This window comes from Camelus ferus, chromosome 8 (assembly GCF_009834535.1).
Source record: "Camelus ferus isolate YT-003-E chromosome 8, BCGSAC_Cfer_1.0, whole genome shotgun sequence".
In the NCBI taxonomy this organism is placed as follows: Eukaryota; Metazoa; Chordata; class Mammalia; order Artiodactyla; family Camelidae; genus Camelus; species Camelus ferus.
This window is the reverse complement of record NC_045703.1, coordinates 2,462,396-2,484,066: the sequence shown is the minus strand read 5'-3', so window position 1 is coordinate 2,484,066 and position 21,671 is coordinate 2,462,396. Positions and strand designations below refer to the sequence as shown.

General features: G+C 42.9%; 1 protein-coding gene across 1 annotated transcript; it reads left to right on the top strand.

The window, feature by feature from the left end:
• The first annotated feature begins 12,908 nt into the window (after nucleotides 1-12,908).
• Nucleotides 12,909-13,194, top strand: LOC102507912 (stress-associated endoplasmic reticulum protein 1). Its single transcript, XM_014564170.2, is given in 1 exon segment — nucleotides 12,909-13,194. A coding segment is annotated over 1 exon segment (204 nt). The 3' UTR covers nucleotides 13,113-13,194.
• Nucleotides 13,195-21,671: the final 8,477 nt, after the last annotated feature.

Below are 21,671 nucleotides of genomic sequence, written 5' to 3'. Positions count from 1 at the left end.
AGATTAACATTTAAATCAGTAGACTTTGAGGGGAGCAGATTCTTTTCCATCGTGTGGGTGAGTGTCATCCAATCAGTTAAAGGCCGGATAGAAAAAAGACTGACCTCCGCTGAGAAGAAGGAATTTTGCCAGCAGACAGCCTTCAGACTTGAACTGCAGCATCCATTTTTCTTCAGGTCTCCAGCCTGCTGGCCTGCCCTGCAGACTGTGGACTTAGCCTCCACAATCAGGTGAGCCAATTCTTTAGGATAAATGTTAAGATAGACTTCTCAATGGATAGATGATAGATAGATGATATACATCCTATCTTTTCTGGAGAATCCTGACTAGTACACGCTCTGATGCTCTACTTTCCTGTCTCTCCCCTTCTCTTTCCTTATTTTACCTTTAATTTCCTTCACATGGATACTTTGTACATTGCAGTACATAGCCTGCTTTCTCTCAAGGTAGGAAGGTGTTTATATCACCCGCCAAACTCCTTTGTTTATGTGGGAAAGATTAACCTACAACCAGGAAGATCACTCCGCACGTTTCCTCCAGACCGAGGATAAACACACACTCACACCCATACACACATGCTCTCACACACACACCCACACAGACACACACACACACACACTCTCTCAATCACCCTTTTTTGTATTGCTTTCTAGCTCATGGCTTGATAATAGAACCAGTTGGTTTTCCCCCATAAAGAACAGGCCACAGCAAGGATCAACACCCGCCCCCTCCGCAGACCAACAGAAGTGCCATCGAAAGAGTCCCAGTTTCTTACTACTAACAGAACAGTTATTACCTGAAAGCATGCCTAACCAAAGAACCGTAAGTTTTCAAATGTGTTACCAAGCCCATAGATTTGAGTACTTAGAGTAATAACATTGTCTTTGTGCTTACCAAGCTCAAAGTTTCAGAGGTCATTTTAAACATCCCAGTTGAGGAGAAACATAGACACATATATCCATACACAGACATACACACACACACACACACACACACACACACACACACACACACACATATCTGAAAGCATATTTATTAAGCTCCTACCACGAGCAAGACAGTGTCCCCAGCACTGGGATGTTCTACATTGTTTCCTCTGTATTTTCTCACACGCTAGTGTCTCCTGCATGATCTGCTTTTCAGAGGTACCCAAAGTGATAAGCATGTAAAGTAAGTATCGTGGTTGATTCCAAGTTTTTCTCAATGCAGTTAAACAAAGGATTTCTTAGCCCATGTTTTAACCTCTAGAAATGTATTGTTTTGTTATTTAATTCACAAACACTGGACACCTGAATGCCAGGCACCAAGCAGAGTGCTCGGGAAACAGAGACAATGGACACATTTTCCATCCACCAGCTGCTCCTAGTCTAGGGCAAAGACAGTGAGGATTTTATTCTATTTTATTTCTCCAACTGAAGTTGTATTGCAGGATAATTTTTTCCACAAGTTCACAGGACTGGAAACTGTGGTGCACTGAATAGTCACTGATAACTACAGAAGGAATTATACAGATGGTAAGAACATCATGAGACCGTCTCCTCTTTGGTTCTTTTTGAAATCTGGCCTCTTCTGGCCCATTTTGGGGATTTTTTTTTTTTCATGGCTTATGTTAGTGTAGGTAGAAGTAAAGAAAAATCTCAGCTGAATCAGGAAATGGTGTTAAGAAAACGCCTTGATTAAAAAGTTCTTCTGCCTAATTGAGCCCCTCATTCATGAATTATGTAACAGCCTACCTTGTTAAAATCACTTTGTGTTTGGAGGAGGGGTGGGACCCAAAAGAAATAAGACCTGAACACTGCCTTCCAGGACCTTCTTTCCTAGCAGAAGAGCTTAACACCCATATCTTTAATGCACTATTTGATTCTCCCATGCGTGTGCCTTTGTATGATAACAAAGTGACATACAGTCGAAACAAAGCTCATTAAGAAATGTCTCCTTGCAGAATGTCTGCTGAAATGCTGTGCCCATGTGAGCAGCTGTGGCCAAGGTGTGAAAGGGGCAGGCCTGGAACATTCCGATTGTTCAGCTACTTTCCACCCCAGTGTATTTATGAAATAACTATTTCTAAACTTGACATCTTTCGAGGTCAGTTTTCTTTTTTATGTCTGTAAGACATGATAGTTTTCACATTTAAAAACTATCGCAGGCATGGGGTACAAACAAGAATGTGGAATTCTGTCATGAGTTCACCCAAAATTTTGTCCCCCTACAAATTGCCAGTTTAAAGGCAAGAGCTGGCTGTGTTGAGATGACCACCCTGTGAACTTTCTTTCGTGATTCACAGAGTTGGATGTGCCTGGGGCGGGGTTGGAGGGGTGGGGATGGGAGGGTCTCCTGCATCTTTATGCATCATAGTCCCTGCTAGGCTGGAGCTGAGTGGCGCTGGCTCTGGGCTGGGGGTCCCCAGGCAGGGCTGCCTCTCAGCCAGCCATCTCATCTTTCAGATCTTCAGGGAAGAGATTCACAACTTCCCTGGCTACTTGTGACACTGTCTGGCAACTCCTGTAGATGAAGCCAGCTCTAGGCAGCACAGAGGAACCCTTCGCTTACCTCCTATCACCGCTCCCTCCCACAGGTTTCTGCTATTGTCTACCTTTACTTTCAAAACTGAACCCTCCAAATCTAGCCTACAACTTAACAAGAGTTCAAAATCTCACCTACTAGAAGTATTTCCATTTTAAAAAGACAAGCTGGAATATCTAAAAGCTTCCACAGGACACAGAAATAAATCTCTAATAGTGGAATATGTGGAAGGTGGGATATGGGAAAGATATTTTGAAGAAGGGCACAGCGTTTTCTCCCTGCCCTTCGAGTCACAACATGTCAGTGGCTGCGCACGACACCTGTGCCATCTGTAAGGAATTTTTTCTAGGACAGTCATCATCTAAAATATTCCATCCATCTGTCAGATCATGTGTCAGACCATGTGTCTCAATTTCGAGTTCAGAAAATATGGTCCCCGTACTTACGTCAGTCCTGTTTTCAGTCACTTCTAACCCAAATGGTGCTGGGTTGTTATTGGGTTTGGGGCCTTATCCTGAGCTGACATGAAGAAAGCTGCTCACCACCTGATGTGTGTAGCCTCTTCCTCACCATGGAACTGAAAGCGGGTGCTAACTTCCTCCTTCAACTCTTCTTCTCTCGGTAAATGACCCCCGTGCATCTGGTCTTCTGAACGGAGCCAGCACGGTCTCTGACATGAAGAAGCACGTAGTAAGTATCTCTTCCATAAACAAATGTCAATATTTTTTCCTTTTCTTCCCCTCATCCCTCTACCCCCAGGAATAGATGCTCTAACGGAGCTCCAGAACTTAGCTTGAAATCTGCAAGAATGAATCATCGGGAGGATTTCAACGGGAGGAGAAGGAAGAGGAGGAGGCTTCCCTTCCATGTGGCACAGATCTGAACCCACCAGCAGAGATGAGGCTTCTGAACAAGTGAGGGCGCTGAGTGTGGGACAAGAGTTACCGCGATTGCTGCTTTGTGATGTTTCGAATCATAAAAGCAGATTCCCACCTTGAGGAATGATTAGATTCTCATAAACCGTGTGCTTGAGACTTCAGTTAATTACTGATGAATATTTTTATTCTATGTCTAGGCATTGAGCGGCACTTCCCTGGAAACTGTTTTGGGAATGTGCAGAAGAGACCCTCTAAATTTCAAGGCACCCAGTTTGTTCTCTGCTGTGTGTCCAAATGCTTACGTGGTTGTGAATGAACACGTCAGCATGAACTTCCTTGATGATTTTCAGCACTTTTTAAAGACTTTAGCTAAGTGAACATAGTGCCGTCAAAAAAAATAATTCCACATGAATTTGTTCACCTGTTAATTAAAACATGCCTTTATTGACCTACTATGTGCCAGATACTAGTTTTCCTGCTGGGGATAAAATAGTGAACAAGATAGATTGAGGCCACTGCTCTCCTATAATTCACAGCATAGTACAAGGAGGCACACTTAAACCTATAAGCAAGAAATAAGGCATTATATCAGGCAGTAATAAGAGAAATGAAGGGAAAAAAAAAAAAAGAGGTTCTGGTTCTCTATCCTGAGGTGCCTCTGAGCTCTCTCTTTTTCTCTTTCCTCCCATGAGGCTGTGGGATTAGACGAAGGCAAGGATGAGGCTGGAGCACTTTATCTGCCTTTGGAGCCACTAAGGGTCCATGGTAGCTCTGCACAGGGCCCCAGGGCAAAGAGCCCCTTAGCTTCCTGCCAGAGTCTCCTCTCTCCCCAGAGCAGCCGAGCTAGGGAAGGAGGACAAAGAGGATGGAGTTCTCAGAGTCCAAAAAAACCCAGTCAGCTACCCCGAGTTGGAACAGAGAACAATGGTTTCTTATCATTTGTTAGTCTCTGACTTCTCTGAGATGTTGTCAGTGAAAAATTAATCAGCCAAGAAAGCCTAATCTGGGATCCTTCAACCATAGCAAGAGCACCCCAAAACTAAGACCAAAACCTCACCAAACATAAAATCACAAAGGAAAAACAGCTCTCGTCACGTCACTCTCACTATCAACAGACACTTACTGAAGGTCCACTAGGATCAGCTCTCTGCCAGGCCAGCCACAGAGTGACAAGGACATTTCTCCTGACCTCCAAGAGCTTAGAAAGGAAGTTAGGAAGATAGAACACATGAGTAAAAGTGATTAACACTGAAGCTCTAAAGTAAAGCAATGCAACCAGGGAACAAGAAAGGACATACAGAGGAACATTTTTCAGTCTCAGGATGATGAAGGTCTTTCTAGACATGACAACAAAGGCAGAAACCATTACTAATAATATTTATGACAATCAGTATACGAACAACTACAATAATAAAAACTGTAGATGGTCAGTTCCAGTCCCACTCTGGGCAGGCACAGCCCTTCCAGTGATAGCAAAGGTAAGGAGTGTGATCTAAACAAAGAGGAGTCTAAATCGCCTAAATCCTGAGCCAAGGCCCCCTGCATCTGGGTAACACCACTGACCCAAGTCCTGCCTGAGGTTTCTGGCCCAGTAATGACAACTGGGTGAAAGGTGAGCAGGAGGAATCGTGAGTATACAGCATCCCAGAAATGCTCAGCCACACCTGCTGATTTACACATTTATCCAACACCAAATCCACCCTCTCTGTTCTCACTTTTGACTCGAGGCCACGTCTACCTTGGAATAGCAACCTTGACCAACCTGGGCGGTTCTTCAGTGCCGTGGTTGGGCTGCCCCAAGTTGATTCATACGATCACCTCTGTGTATGACTGATATTGTGGTTTATAAGAAATACATGTTTGGTTTCTGTCCTTGTTTCTGGCACAGAGCTCCTAAAACCCTTGGAATTTCCTAAATGATGAGAACTATTGTGATAGCTTTTGTTATGTTAATGAGGTGACTTTTGGAAAGCACCTAAGGATGGGCCTGGTTTCCAATGTAGCCCTGTGATTCCAACAATCACCAAGTGATTACAAGGCTGGAAGGGGAATGGGGCTGGAAATTGAGCTCAATCACCAGTGGCCAGAGTCAAGCAATCAGGCCTATGTAATGAAGCCGCTATAAAAACCCAAAAGGAGAGGGTTTGGAGAGCTTCCAGGTGGGTGAACATGTGGCGGTGCTGGAAGAATGGCTGGTCCTGAGAAGCTCTGTCCCCCTTGCCACCTCCCCCATACCTTGCCCTGTGCACCTCTCCCATCGGACTATTCCTGAGCTACATCTCTTTGTAATAAACTCACGATCTAGTATGTAAAATGTTTCTCTGAGTTCTCTGAGCCCCTCTAGCAAATGACTCATACCTGAGGAGGGGTTTGTGGGAACCTCTGACTTATGACCTGTCATGGTCAGAAGCACGGGTCACAGCCTGGGCTTGTGACTGGTGTCTGAAGTGTGTATGTTGGGGGGCAGGGCACAACCACTGAAGAAATGGCACAGCCATTGGGGACAGGACAAACTGGTTAGAACCAAGATGGTGGAAGATGCGACTTCCAGCAGACCTTGAGTCTCATGGCAAGCCCACGGGTGCCATGGCAGTTCCCAGGCTGGCCTTAAAAGGTCACAAAGTGGGTAAGGGGGGCATTTCCTGGAAATCCTCGCCCCTTCCCTGAAGTAGTTGGGATAGCCCTCCTACATCAGCATGTGAGATAACTGAGCTGTAAAACCTAACAGCCTGCACCTTGTGGTCGCTCTCTCTTGCCTGCTGAGATGGCCTGCACTCTGTCTGTGGGGTGTGTGTCTGCTTTTACTTTAAACTAAACACCCCACACCTCTCAGCTTCTCTCCTCTCCCACCTTTCTGAGATGGCCCACAGTCTGCCAATGGAGTGTGTTACCTCCTAAGCCGTTTTCCCTCTGAGAGAGACAGACCACACTCTCTGTGAAGTGTGTATGTCTCTAAATAAACTTGCTTTCACTTTACCACGACTTGCTCTTGAATTCTTTCCTGTGGGAGACAAGAAGCTAACCTTCCCCAACAGGGGGAAGGCAAGTCTTGTAGGACTGAACCTTTAACCTGTAAAATCTGATGCCGTCTTCTGGTAGATAGTGTCACAATGGAGTTGAATTCTTGGACACACTGCTGGTGTCTGAGATTTGTTTGTTGGTGTGGGGACCACTTCCACCCATGGTGGAAATTGGGTCTCAAGGGAGTAACCTTTTCATCATAATATGGGGCATGTTTTGATGTCCCAGATTTTCTTATTTGAAGTCTGGACACTTATTCGTGGGAGACAATGCTAGCTGGTTTTGGACCATGTGTGTGCGAACCATGTTTTGCTTCTGTGACTAGAATATTCAAAGTCCTGGAGTTTATTTTCTATTACAATTTACAGATAGTATGAAACTGACCTCTCTGTTTTCCACTCTCCTTGGACTTTTTTGGTTCCTGGTATTTTGTGCAATTTGTTTTTCCCCAGATGGTTAATTTTACTTATTTCTAAAATACTGTTTGAACTTGAACTTACAAATATACTTTATTGGCAATTTTGTTTGTCGTATTTACTCTGCAGTAACAGCAAGAATAATTGTTAATACTTATTGACTTACACATTTACTGGGCCTGGCACTGTTCTTTTTGTGTATTATTTAATGTCCGTAATGAGGCAGGTGCCACTGTCATCCCCACCATACCGGAAAGGGAGCTGACACCCAAATAAAGTAAATAACCTGTCCAGGACCACACAAGCAGTAAGTGGCAGAGACAGAATTCAAACTTAGGCAGTGTGATTTGAAAACTTAAACATGGCCCTGTATCTGAAGGAAAATATTGAAAACTAAAATTACATAAAAATCTAAAGCCGTCCGAATGGCCGAAAACAGTAACAGCAACACGACAAATGAAGTTACAAGACGGGCAACAAACAGCAAAAAAAGAAAAAAAAAAGCTATATATATATATATATATATATATATATATATATATGTATTTCTAATTCTGTGTTAACATATAATGAGCTCTTATAAATGAAAAAAAAGAAAGCTCTTATAACAAATCAAGAACTCCTGTCTACAGGAGATAGGTAGAAATGGTAACAGGGAACTCCCAAAAGAGTTAAAATAAATGTATAGTGGGGAGGGATAAATTGGAAGTTTGGGATTTGCAGATACTAACTACTGTATATAAAATAGATAAACAACAAGGTCCTACTGTACAGCACAGGGAACTATATTCAGTACCTTGTAATAACTTATAATGAAAAAGGATATGAAAACAAATATATATAGGGATAACTGACTCACTATGCGGTGCGCCAGAAACTAACACAACATTGCAAATAGACTATACTTCAATTAAAAAATTAATTCATTAAAAAATAAAACTAAATTAAAAAATAAAATAAATGTATAAATACCCATGTGAAAAATCCTCCCTGTTCTGTCTCTCCCTGGGCCATCTCACAGCTCCCGGAGGCACCAGTGACATTATATAACACGGAGCTGGCTCTCCCAGTTTTGCCTCCACCCTCTGCTCTCTTTAAGTCCCCGAGGCAGCTCTTCAGTTGCCTGTTCAACATTTCCGCCCACACATCCCAAAGGCACCTTGAACTAAGATGTCCAAAGCCTGGATCCCTGGATCTCCTCCCAGTGTTGCTAACTCTCTGCGAGGGCTCCACCTCTTGCTACACAGACTGGCAGCCTTGGGCTCATTCTAGACGTTGCCTCCCCTCGCCTCCCCAAGTTCATCCATCAGCAAATCCTGATCCTTTTGCCTCCCTCTCCTCCCTCAAGTCCGTCCTCTGGCCTCTTCTCCACTGTCATCACCCTTTGTCTGAACCATTGTCTCTCACCACACCTTGTAACAGCTCCCACCTGGCTCTGCCATCTCTTCAGCACCTTCTAATCCGTTTCCCACAGTGGGTCCATAGTGACCATGTAACAGTGCAAATCTGACCCTGTCATTCTCTTCCTCACCCCAGACAAATCCCTTTGGTGATTTCTTTTGACTCAGAATCAAGCTTCTGGTCCATATGACTGGCCCCACCTACCTTTCCAGGCTCACTTCACCCTCCCGGTCCTCGCTCCCCGCACTCTGGTCACAGGTTCCTCAGACCCCAATCTGCCTGCCCCACCGCCCTCCAGAGGCCCTTGTCCTGCCGGGAGCCCTGCCGCCTGCTCTTCCTCCATACCTTCCCCTCTGCCAGCCTAAGTCAGCTCTTCCATAACATCTCAAATAAATCACCCACTCCTGAGACATGTGCACTGAGCTCCTTGACGGGGCTGCCTCTCCTTCAGCCCTGTTCTCTCACAGCCCCATGCACCTCTCCTTCGCGGCAGTAACTCCAGAGGAGATGTTTTATTTGACTTCGTTACTTCATTAATGTCTGGGTCCTTTTTACAGGTTGAATTGTGTCCACAAAAAAAAATGATATGTTGAAGTTCTAAATCCCAGCACCTCAGAATATGACCTTACTTGGAAATAAAGCCCTTGCAGATGTAATTAGTTCAAGTGGGGTCATACTGGACTGGGGGAGGGGGGGGCTAATCCAATATGGCGGGTTTCCTTACAGAAATAGATCCATGTGAAGAGACGCAGGACGCACACCATGTACAAATGGAGGACTGGGGTAACACATCCTCAAGCTAAGGAACGCCAAAGATTGCCAACAAACGAACAGGAGTTAGGAATAGACAAGGAAGGACTCTGACAGGCTTCAGAGGGAGCATGGCCCTGCCAACACCTGGATTTCAGATTTCTATTTTCCAGAACTGAGACGATCCATTTCTGTTGTTTTAAGTTACCCAGTTTGTGGCAGTTTGTCCCAGCAGTCAGAGGAAGTGAATAGAGCAGCCCCTCAGATTCTAAGCCCCAGGAAGGTGAGAACTCTTTCTCTCCTCACTGTTGCTTCCCCAGGTCATAGCACAGCACCTGCACATTCTAGCCCTTTAAGAGATAGCTGAAAATGAGTTAAAAAAAAAAAAAAAGCTAATAAACAAATGACAAGACCGTCAATGTCACTGATAATCAAAGAATGTAAAATGAAACAACAAATTCATTGGCAAAGATCAAAATATTGTTAATATATTAGTTTTCATCAGAATAGGAAACAGACCAGCACAGAGTTCTGGTGAGGCTTGGGAAATGGACACTCCTGTGTTTCTGATCAGAAAGACTGGGACAGCCTCTCTGGAGGCTGAAATACACATTTAAGCCTCTAAAGAGCTTATACACATTGACTCAGAAATTACACTTCTAGAAGTTTATCAAAGGGAAAATATTACAAGTGCAAAAGGTATCTGTGCAATGATGTCCACTGCTATAAGACTAAAGATTTTTAAAAACCAGAAACAACCTAAAGACCCACCAACAATGGGTAGCTTGAGTCAGTTATTGTTTGCCTACATTATGGAAAACTGTAAGGCCATAACAAAGTTATTAAGATCTATGTTCCTTGTTATAGAAAAAATAAAGGCGTTTCCCAAACAATTTGCATAGTATAGCCAAATTGTAGAGTTGATTTACAATGTTGTTGGTTTCAGGTGTACAGCAGAGTTATTCAATTATGTATATTATACTATAATCCACTATTTTTCAGATTTTTTCCTTTATAAATTGTTATAAGATATTGAATAGAGTTCCCTGTGCTATACAGTAGGTCCTGGTTGTTGAACTATTTTATATATAGTTGTATCTGCAAGGCAAGCTGCAGGGAGGACCTGAAGAGAGATGGTCGATCCTGCCAGAGGCAGGGACTCACAAACCACGTGGCTCCCACAGGGGAGGAAACTCAAAGTCAGGCTTTTCTAAACAAGGAGCCAAGGCTAGGGATGGGAAACAGGCCAGGGAGCAGGGGAAAAAGCCCATTTCTCAAAAGTTTTATTGTTAATATTCCTGCCACTTTGTCATTATGTACTTTTCAGGCCCCCAGTTGTTCTTCTTGCTCATAACAAAAGGTCAGAGACTATTCTTATTGCTTCACTAATGCAGAATTCAACAAATGGACACTGGTGAACTGGCAAAACCCTGCGAACCCCAGTGGCTTCTTCTACATGTGTGTGTTTGTCATCCTGGGCACGTTCTCCCAGGCCTCAAAGGGTAGCGTCGCTGCAGCTGACTGCGGCCAGAAGTCCTGGCTGTGGAGGCTGGACCTTGCCAGAATCTAGCCTGGGACGGCAGGAGGGGCTGGCTGTCCTGGTAACGTGTCTGCTGCTTTTCCATTCCCCCAGCTCGTCACAGTACTGCTGTCGGCAACAAAGGGAAATTTCTCTCCTAATATTCGCTGAGATGGAAAATGACACGATAGCGCACTAAATGCCATCACAGAGGCATGTCGGCAGTGCCTAAATTAACACGGAGCCAGAGAATCAGCTTCCAGTGAGAAGCCCGCCAACGCGAGAGTGCCACAAGGGCTGCCTTCAAATAGCGCGCCTGGGAATGAGCTCTCTGGAACGCGGGTCTTCCCTGCCAGAGGAAAGCGGCGGTCCGTTCTTGGGCTTTGCTTTTTAGCTCTTCTCTGCCAACACTCCCAGAGACAGCACCTTAGGTGCTCAATAACTCTTGGTAGCATTGAACTGAAACTCACTTCTGGAATTTCTTTCTTGCTTTGATCTGAGACACCAGACCAAATCAAAAGAAAAATTGAGTTGACATTTGCCCTTTGACAGAAGGGCTGCGAATCCTGTCTTGTTCCCCTGTTCTCGGTGAGCAAAGCTCCCTGGCGAGCGCCTCCTGCTGCCCTCCCCGTCCCTCCCCCTCTCTGTGCTCTCTGCTTCAGCCTCAAGAGCAACCAAGGCGCCCCCTCTCCACCCGCACCACCCCAGCGCTAAAGACAGAAAGACTTTGATCACTTGGTCCTCGCCATGAACTGAGTTACCCTCAACTCTGTCTCCGGTTTCCAACTTCAGCCAAGCCCACCGAGCCCGAGTGGCGTGCTGTGCGCGTGTGAGCGTCAGGCGTGGCAAAGGCGCTGTGCGTGCGGGTACGCCTGTGAAACCCACCTGGAACGCTCCGATGACTGCTCCTAGTTCTCACGTCGGATGTTCAGAGCAAGCTGTTTAAGATGCATCTCCCCATCTACGCTTCAGACAGTTGTGCTCCTGACAGCTTTCCAGGGGATGCTTCTCTGCAGCGGCCTTTGAGCAGAAGGCCCTGCGGTAAGCAATTTTGGTCACAATACCAACCGTGCTGATTAAATTAAAAGGACACCTGTGAGGGTCTTTTTTTTTTTTTTTTTTTTTTTTTGCCTTGGTTTCTTATGAAATGCTCCAATAAATAGGCGAAATTATCTGTATCTGAAGAAGGAGGATAATGCTAACTCTTTGGCTCCTTCCTCTATTACTCTGCTTTAATAGAAACCAACCTTCCTTGCACACAGTCCTTCATCCAATTAACAACCTCTCAGGATCAAAATTCTTCTCCTAATTAACCAATAACTATTACTTCCCCCACAAAGTCACCCCAATTCACTTACAAGCCCTGTGGACTTCTACTCTCTTCTCAGACCTCATCTAAATCGATACCAGAGAGCATAAAAGGTTGTTTTCCAAAGCACTGGGTTATTTATGAGTGGTTCTTTCTCGCAACTTCCCGTAGCTTGTCGGAGTGCAGGCCTGAACTCGGCCAATTACCGAAGTGAAACAGACCAGTGCTCCTAAGGACAATTTGATCAGCTTGGTTTCCCCTTGCTATTACCTTTTGGTTGGAATTTCACAGGGTTTAAATCAAGCAGCATCTCGTAAGGACTTCAGGGCTGTTACTTTGTCTATGAGTACAGAGGACAGGGCAGGAATGTGGCACTCTAATCAAATTCAGACACCGCGCGATGGACGATCGTTGGGTTTTCATGTCTGGGTCCGGACTGTTTGCTCAACTTCGGTGCTGGTCCATGGATAATGATGGCCAATAAAGCGTAAAAGCATGTGTCCTGTGACTTAGCTGCTTCCTGTTATCCAGAGGACCCCGGAGAACTGCGGAGGATCATGTAATTAGCAGGAATGTGCCATTGTACAGGAAGGATAAGAAAAAAGGAGACAAGTTTATTTCTGCAAATAAGTAACTTAAGTCCAGCTTAATCCAGCAGCTCAGTGGACCATCGAGAGCCCTTTCACTCTGAAAGCAGGAGCCGTGAGTCAAGAATTAGAGCTAATTGAGAGGCAGGAAAATGGAAAAGTTGTGTGTGGCTTAACCAGTATATCTGAGTAAACACTGTATCTCTGCCAAAACCTTTTCATTTGTGGCCTTAACGTCAGTGTACCGTGCAAAGAAATATGCTTGGATTTTACAGTCAGAGGGTACATCCTTGGGGAAGGGGAGGAACTTCAAAGAATATAGAAGAGAGACAGCTGAAATGTGTTATCACTAACAGCAAGACAGTAAATAAGACTGGCTGCCTGAGCCTCCCTGCTAGCTCCCCCTCGCCTGAGAGCCTCCTCGCTGCGGCAACGCGGGCATCGGTGGCCCGAGAGGAGGCGAGCCAGTGAGACCAAGGGGTGGCCGGAGCAGGTGGTGGCGCCATGAATGTCGCCAAGCAGCGGATCCATCTGGCTAACGAGAAGCACAGCAAGCACATGACCCAGCACAGCAACATCGCTGAGACCTCGAGAAACGCTCCCGAAGAGAAGGCGTCTGTAGGACCCTGGTGACTGGCTCTCTTCATTTTTGTTGTCGGTGGTTCTGCAATTTTCCAAATTACTCAAAGTATCTGGATGGGCATGTGAAGTGAGTGACCTTAAGATGTTTCCATTCTCCTGTGAATGTTAACTTGGACTCATTCCTGATGTTTGATACCCTGGTTAAAAACAATTCGGTAACGCATCCTGCCTCAGAATGACTTTTCACATCATCCTTCATGTGTCATTCCAAGGTTTCTTCATAAGTCATTCCAAGTTTCCTAGCCCATACCACAGTGCCTTGTAACAGCACCACATGAATAAAGCAAGGAAATTTGACTGTTAAGTTACAATAAAAAACAAAAAACGCATGAGGCATGTCTGGCTGCTGTTCCCCTCACCTTCCAGATGAGGAAACTGAAGTTGAAAGAGGATAAATCTCTGGCTCAGCTCACAGCACTGGTGAGGGGCCGAGCTAGGAGTTGACTCCAAAGCCACACAGTGAGTCCCCACCCATTGTTTTCTCAGCTAAGTCTTCATTCAAAGGGTGTTTTCTGAAATGCATCTCTTGGTGAAACATTCTTCCGCCAGGAGGAGCATTTATTTTTATTGCAATCCTATCAGCAAAAATATCATCCTAGGAAAGTGCAGGGATGAACCTCTCCATAAGTTCTTGCTCTCAAGCTACCACAGGAAATAAGTTGCCCTGGACCCTGTCCCTTCTTCTCCGTGACTGTGAACCTTCATCCCACAATCCCCTCCTCTAACTCCTTCATCTTCTCTCTACTTCTGTCTCTCAGAAAAACGACTTGCAAACTTTATATATCGTTTTACGTTCAGCCTATAAATGGAGAGGAAGGTGCTTGGTAGGGATGTATTTCCCTCCGCAGAGCAGCCTCCTCCTGGATTCCTCGCGACATTTCTCTGATGCTGCCACCCACTCTCCTCGTTTCATTACCCTCTCTACCACACTCTGTTCCTTGTTCTCTCCCTTGTCTTTCTCTCCTGAAATCACGGGCCCCAGAGACTACATCCACAATGCATTCACTAAGTTGATCTCTATGCTACCCACTCTCCTGGGCCATCCCACACTGTTTGTTGCTTTGATTTTAAAATTACATTCCTGGCATGAAATTCATCACAGAGAGGTATCCAGAAACTGCACAGGTGTGTGGTTATCTGTTCTTTAAGTGGGTTTGCTATCACCTAGAATTCTTCCTGAGTGGCTATGTTCCCTCTTTTTCTGCTGTTGTTGTTGTTATTATTGTTGTTAATTTAATATTTTCTTCTTTTATTATTATTATTAAAATCTAGAAGAAAGAGGGGAAACGAGAAGGAGGTTTATTTAAAAAAGAGAAAGACACGGGTGATACTGGAGTTTCTTGGACAATACCTTACAGTTCTACTTTTCTCACTCTTCCCTGTCCCACACTTAACCCATTTTTCTGGCACCCGACACTTTCAGAGCACTTAGTGTGATCCAAAGTGTCAATGAGCTGATTTCATAGAGAAACTCCTCTACACTGAGATACGAATGAATGTCACAAATGGACCATGGGGGCAGAGAATTAGCCCTCGATCCTCTGTATTTTGGTTTGCTTTATTATTTAATGCCAATTAATAGCATTTGTGAGGACAGGAATTTATCCCAGTGTAGGACCTCAGGAGCAAAAATCTGGACTGGCCCCTGTGACTCATTTTGGCTGGTGGCATGCCGCAGAAGTGATGCTACACAGCTTCAGAGACTGAGCCTTAAAAAGATCTGTAGCTCCATCTGGGTCTCTTGGAATTCTTACTCTCAGGAAAGCCAGCCACTAGGTAAGAAATAGACTAAATTTTGGCTAAGCCCAAGCTAGCCAGGTAGAGAGACTACAAAGAGAGAGAGGGGCATGCCCAACCAGCTCTGGCTGTTCCCGCACTCCCAGCAGAGGTGCTGGACATGCAGATGCCACCTTGGACGTCCAAAGCCTTTACTCAGCTCTGTCCCAGCCTGACTGCAACTGCATGAGTCACAGAGCCCAGTCAGTCCAAAGAACCACAACAGATCATAATAAATCATCTTTTAAAGCTGCTAAGTTTGGGGATAAGTTGTTACACAGAAACCGTTAAGTAAAACATCTGCCTTTCACCAGAGCCAGTCCCCAACTTGGACTCAGAAATGACTGTTCCAAGGTTTCCTTTCAGTCCCATAAAGATCCAGAGCATATCAAAGTCCACACTGAGAGCTAAGGGAGAGCCCTATGGAACTCTGCTATGACAAGGGGGAAAAAGGTCCAAAAGGGGGCAATTACAAGATACAGCCTCACTGGTTTGCCCCTTTATTTCTTTAGCCAATATCTAAACCAGGAGCCTGAGAAAGAGTATATATCAAAATATCAAAAAGTTGAGTCAAAAAATTTGAGAAAAACAAGCCAAGAGATAGAGTTCATGATACTTAAGATTTTTCTCAATCCAGGTTTATAACTCTCATTTGCATCTCATTTGCATCATTAGAACATATGATAGCTTGTTGAGAGCATCAGCAAAATTGGAATGAGAGCTGTTCCTCTGAGAAATCTGACCATGTTGTGCCTTCTGCCCTTGTAGAGGGTCAAGATGTGAACCCTGCAGGTGTCTTATAAAGCTTATTGAATATACCTTCTTTGTTTTTCGGGGGTCAAAGGAGATCTGCAGTGATCTAGGAGTGTGTGATTAAAGATACCATTTCTAAACAGCATCTTTGTCATGTGCTCTGCACACAGGACTCAATAAATTCCTGCTCAAATATAACTGTAGAAAAGAAAATATTTTTCATACATTAATTATCTCTGTAAAAAGTGAGTCCATTGTGAGGTGTCAGAAAGTGAGACTTTTATAAATCGATGTCTTTGTGTGCCTTTTGCTTCTAGAAAACAGAGCCAATATAATACCTGAAACCCCTGATGCCTTTTCGCATCTTGAGAGAGTTGATTTTGTCCTGAAGCATTATACCAGGTTCAGTCGCAAGCATTTTGAAAGCAGGACAGAGTCCAAGTTTAATAAATTCAGTAGGCTCTAGCTAACAACCCGTCAGCAAAACTGAACCATCTAAAAAATGTTGATGCTGCTTGCACGGGTACCAGTGCTAGATGGGTATTTCTGGGGCTCCTGATTGTTCTGGACCCAGTGCATCCACAGTGAGGCCTCCCACTCCCATCCTGCTGCCTCCTGGATGGTCTTTCAAACAAAACACTTTAAAGGGGAGGGGTATCACCTACATATTTACAGCTAACAAAGTTCCTCTATCAAAACGTAAATACCTCTATGGACAATTCGGTCTATGAAGCACCCACACTGTACAATCACATCTGTGATCAGGCCCTCCTGCATCACTTCACTCCCTGAGGATCTCCTTTTATCTCCCTCCTACTTTTTGGACGAGTATGGGAGGAGGTGCAGCTAGGACACCTTGCCGAGTGTATTTGGTTATGACATAATTTGTGTTCAGGAAAGAGATTCGGCTTGCGTGTCAGACAGACCTCATGGTGCCTCCATGCACAGGAACCGTCTCTCAGGGCCTGCTCCCCCAGTATGAGAGTAATGATACTCACTCACCAAGCACAGACAGACTGGGAGTTCAGGGAGGGTTTGCAGAAGGAAGGCTTATAGTCAGAATTAAATTAGCTTTGCAAATGATTCCCTAGAATCTGGAAAAAGCAGAGTTGTCTATATCAAAATGATGCAAATATTGGGATTTGGGGATTTTCTTAAACTATACTCTGTAATTGAATAGAGGTAAAAGAAAGTAGCACATATTAAGTATTCAATAAAATGTCCATTCTTCATCTTTCCTTCCAGAAAGGGCATACACGCATGCGTGCTATGGGCAAGTGCAAAGCACCATGAGACTGAGTAATGGGTGAGACAGGGAAAGAGCAGGTCTGAGGGCCGCTGCTCTCTATAAAGCCAACAGTAGGGTGACCAACATTTTCTGGTTTCAGAGGTCAGAAAATTCTACTTATGAATGCTCTTGTCTTATTTATGTGCGGAGTGCATTTCAATGTAACTGATGCTCATATATTACAAGACACCTATCTGAGTTTGCTACTCTTATTTAGCTAAAAAGAAATCAGGGCACACTCCAGGGTGTAACATCTGCAGCAGAAGCCCATACGTGCTGTTTATTTTTATGAATCAAGCACTCTGTTTATAGTTATTTGCCCTTAATTTGAGCCCTGAACTAGAATTCTTTCTTTTGAAGATATCTAGTTAATTATAAGAGCACATAAACTAGAGACTGAAACACATCCCAGGAATATTACGTATGTTTGTAATTTGTGTCAAAAACATCTCATTCTTTTTTTTTTAATCTATAGGAAAAAAAGAGGCAAAGGCATCAATATCAGAAAGAAGAGTAAACATCAAATTAGAATCTGGTGTTCTTCTCAAACTAGTCGCAAATTGTGACTACATTTGGGATTCCCCTCAAAAAATAATATATTTATTTAACATAAATTCATCTCCATTGGGTAGAAGTTAAAATTACCACAGTGACAAACTAATGATTTGATAACGTTTTTGGAAAAGACAGATGATATTTTGATGATGGAACAAAAAACAGCACCTAGCAATGAGTCTTAACTCGGTTTGGCTGGTTTTCTGCTGGTTGATGATTTCTAGTGGGTCGCAATGCATCGATTCCAATTTTTTGATTTAGCACCATTCTTTAATCCATTTTACACCTTCAGTACAATTTCCTTTCATTAATAGCATATCGGTAAGACCCCAGTTCTCATTATGCTCATTTTGTCCAAAAAGAAAAAGGTTGCTCAGTCGTACACCCCCACTTAATTCGAGTCTTGTTCTAAACGTGATTTTGAATAGCTGTTCCCCAACTCCCATAGATGTCTGGGCTGGCCAGACGTACAGCCTGATTTGTTTTAGGTCTGAAAATTTAGTTCTGATTACAAGAAGGTTTGAGAAACACATATATCTAAATGTGTCACCACCACTAAAATATTACATTCTAAACCAAAAACTAGAGTGAGGAAAATTAAGTTTTTAAATATTTGCTTTTTTGTTTAATTTTCTAAATACTTAAATATTTTTACAATATAAACATTTCTTAAGAAACGTCAATAATATGTTCATCTGCTACACAGCCTTGATATCCCCAGAATAATTTCTCAGAAGCAGGCAGTATATAAATTTTTATGTGCTTTTCCCTAATCTTCACTTCACCTAACAGTAGTATAAATAATGCACTTTAGATATTTCTTACTAAATAGTCTTGATAAAAACCAATAACTTTTATGGAATATTACTCAGCCATAAAAAAGAATAAAATAATGCCATTTGCAGCAACATGGGTGGACCTGAAGAGCATCATTCCAAGTGAAGTAAGCCAGGAAAAGAAAGAAAAATGCTATATAATATCACTCATATGTAGAATCTAAAAAAAGAAAACAGAAGACACTAATGAACTTATCTACAAAACAGAAACAGACTCAACAGACATAGTAAACAATCTAATGGTTACTGGGGAGAAGGATAAATTGCGAGTTCAAGATTTGCAAATGTCAACTAGTAAATACAAAATAGATGAACAAGTTTCTTCTATATAGCACAGGGAACTGTATTCAGTATCTTGTAGTAACCTATAGTAAAAAAGAACATATAAACAAATATATGTATGTATATGTATGATTGAAACGCTATGCTGAACACCAGAAATGGACACATTATAAACTGACTATACTTCAATATAAAAAAAAGTTTTTTTGATCTTATTGCATTTTCCACTTATTATGCAACATAAAGTGATTTCTTTACAAGCTATTTTTATTTAAGGATCAAATAAGATCAAGTGTGTAAAAAGACAATTTTAAATTGCAAAATGGCCTATTAACATAATTTTTCATCAGTATCATTCACTAATTCATATCCGTGCAAATCTCAGAGCATGGGATTTGCAGGAAGAAATAAAAGTAAGGGGGTAAAAAAAGAGATCTACATGAAAGTAGATCACAGAAAAAAAAAAAAAAAACCTTGGACCTAGAGATGCGCAGAGAGAGCTTCTGCAGGTATTTGGGCTGGTGCTGTGAGTGTCTGCCAGGGACCCCCAGGTACAACTTGGGGGCACAGTCTTGAACTACACAGCCGCCCACCCCACCTGCCTCTCACCAGCCCCTCACCAGCCTTGGACTCTGCCATCTGCTGCCTCACACAGAAGAAACAGGCTCTCCCGCAAGTCAGGAAATAGACCAACATGATAAAGAGCACAGAAGGGCTTTCCCTGCCCCCCAGCTTAGGAAAATCTCCATCAGGAGACCCATGAGAGGGTACTACATTTTAATGCATTATCAGGAGAAACTAGGAGCAGTGGCCTATCAATGGTTCCGAAAATAAGGTTGCTGATGTAGTCTGCTTTAAACTACGTTCAATCCCTTAAAGAAGCTGATCCCTGTTTTTTTTAACGATTGTCTTCCGTAAAATGTTTTTGGCATACAGGCTTGGTACTAAGGGAGATACCTACTTCAGGAAACCCCATCCTGCTCGAGTTCTACTGCAGCATTCATAGTTAGTTCTATTTTGGATTTCGCCTATTTCTCACAAACTATCCGAACTAAATTTAAAATGTGAGACTCTGTTATAATTCAGTTCGGATGACTAGGCAGGCTGGAGGCCCAGCATCCTAAAACCGGTTCCATCTACACTTACCGAATCCACTTCCTCAAAATTGTCTCAGTCCTCCTTGGCTGGATCTCTCATTATTCTATGGAAGCCACTTTGTTGTAGGTCTCCTGGGACCCCTTCATGTCCCCAAGTGCCATTCTTTCCTCGCCATCCTCCTCAACAGCACTGCTGACCACTTTCTCTGCTGAGGCTCTCACTGGGCTTCTGTGACACCGTCCCATCCCTACCTCCTTTCTGTTCTTTACTCTGTGAATTCCTGTCTTCTTCCGGCTCCTTCAAATGGTGATATTCATCTAGTTTCATTCCTCCATCTTCAGAGCTTTCTTCACATCTCTTTTGCAAGAAAATCCATCAAGTCACAGGAATCCCAGGATTTGAGATATCTGAAGATCCAACCTGCACTCTACTGTTTTTAATTGAAGTATAATTGATTTATAGTGTTGTGTTAGTTTCAGGTATACAGCAAAGTGATTCAGTTTTATATGTGTGTGTGTGTATATATGTATATATATATTCTTGTTCATATTATTTTTCATTATAGTTTATTACAAGATACTGAAACACAAGTTCCCTGTGTTATGTACTAGGTCCTTGTTGTTTATCTATTTTATATATAGTAGTGTGTATTTGTTAATCCAAAACTCTTAATTTATCCCTCCCCTTTCTCTTTCAGTAACCATAATTTTGTTTTCTATGTCTGTGAGTCTGTTTCTGTTTTGTAAATAAGTTCATTTGAATCATTTTTTAAATCATATGATATTTATCTTTCTCTGTCTGACTTACTTCACTTAGTATGGTCATCTCTAGGTCCCTCCATGTTGCTGCAAATGGCATTATTTCATTATTTTTTATGTCTGAGTAGTATTCCACTGTGTATATATAGCACAACTCCTTTATCCAATCATTTGTTTGTGGACATTTAGGTTGTTGCCATGTTGTATCCTTTGTAAATAGCTGCACTCCATTTTTGTATCACTGCACTCCTTGGGACAGTTCTTCCCTTCAAGTGCCTCAAACATCACTTGTACACTAATAAACTCCATATTCAAATCCTTTATGTCCAATCTGTCATAAACTCCTGCCTATTATAACTCTTTAATCTTTTTTCCCTGTCCCTATTTCTCCCTTCCCACTGGCACTGCCTTAAATCAGGTCCTCTTCATTTTCCCTTCATAACAAAAGTAGTAGCATCACTAGTCCCCCTGACTTCAGCCTTTAATCCTTCCGAACATCAGACTGCTGCCAGGGAAGTCTTTCTATTTTTTTAATATTTAAAATCATTGTAGGCATTTAAGGTGTGCAGCATGATGATTTGCTATGCATATATAAAGTGAAATGGTACTACAGTTAAGCTAATTAATATATCTTTTCACATAGTTACCATTTTCATATGTGATGAGAGACCTTAAATCCACTATCTTAGCAAATTTCCAGTACTCAATACTGTATTATTAATTTAACTATAGTCATTATTCTGTACATTAAACCTCTAGACTTACTCATCCTATACAATTGCCACTTTGGACCCAATACCTCCGAAATCCCCCACATCTCCACACATAGTAACCACCGATCCGCTCTCTGCTTCTATTATTTGACTTTTTTCAGATACTGTGCATAAGTAAAATTATGTAGGCTTTTTTTTCTGTGTCTGACTTTTTCACTTAGCATACTGTCCTCTGGGGCTCATAAATTGCTAATCTTATCACACTGCTTCTAAGTTTAAATTATTTGAAAAAACCCATTACCCAGAGGATGGAGTCCAGTGCTGTTGGACATCCCCACCTGGACCTTCTGCAAAGCAGCTCAAAGTCATCACATGCCCTGAAAGGCCCCCCTATAGCTTATCTTCTGCTTCCCTCTCCAGCTTTATCCTTTTTCTTTCATCACATGTATTCATTTCTTCAGCCCGATTCCAAATATCCCAAGCTCTCTTGCCCCTATACCTTTTCACATGCTGTTCCATCAGCCTTTAGTACCCTTTACCTGCTTCTCTTCCTGATAAACCTCTGC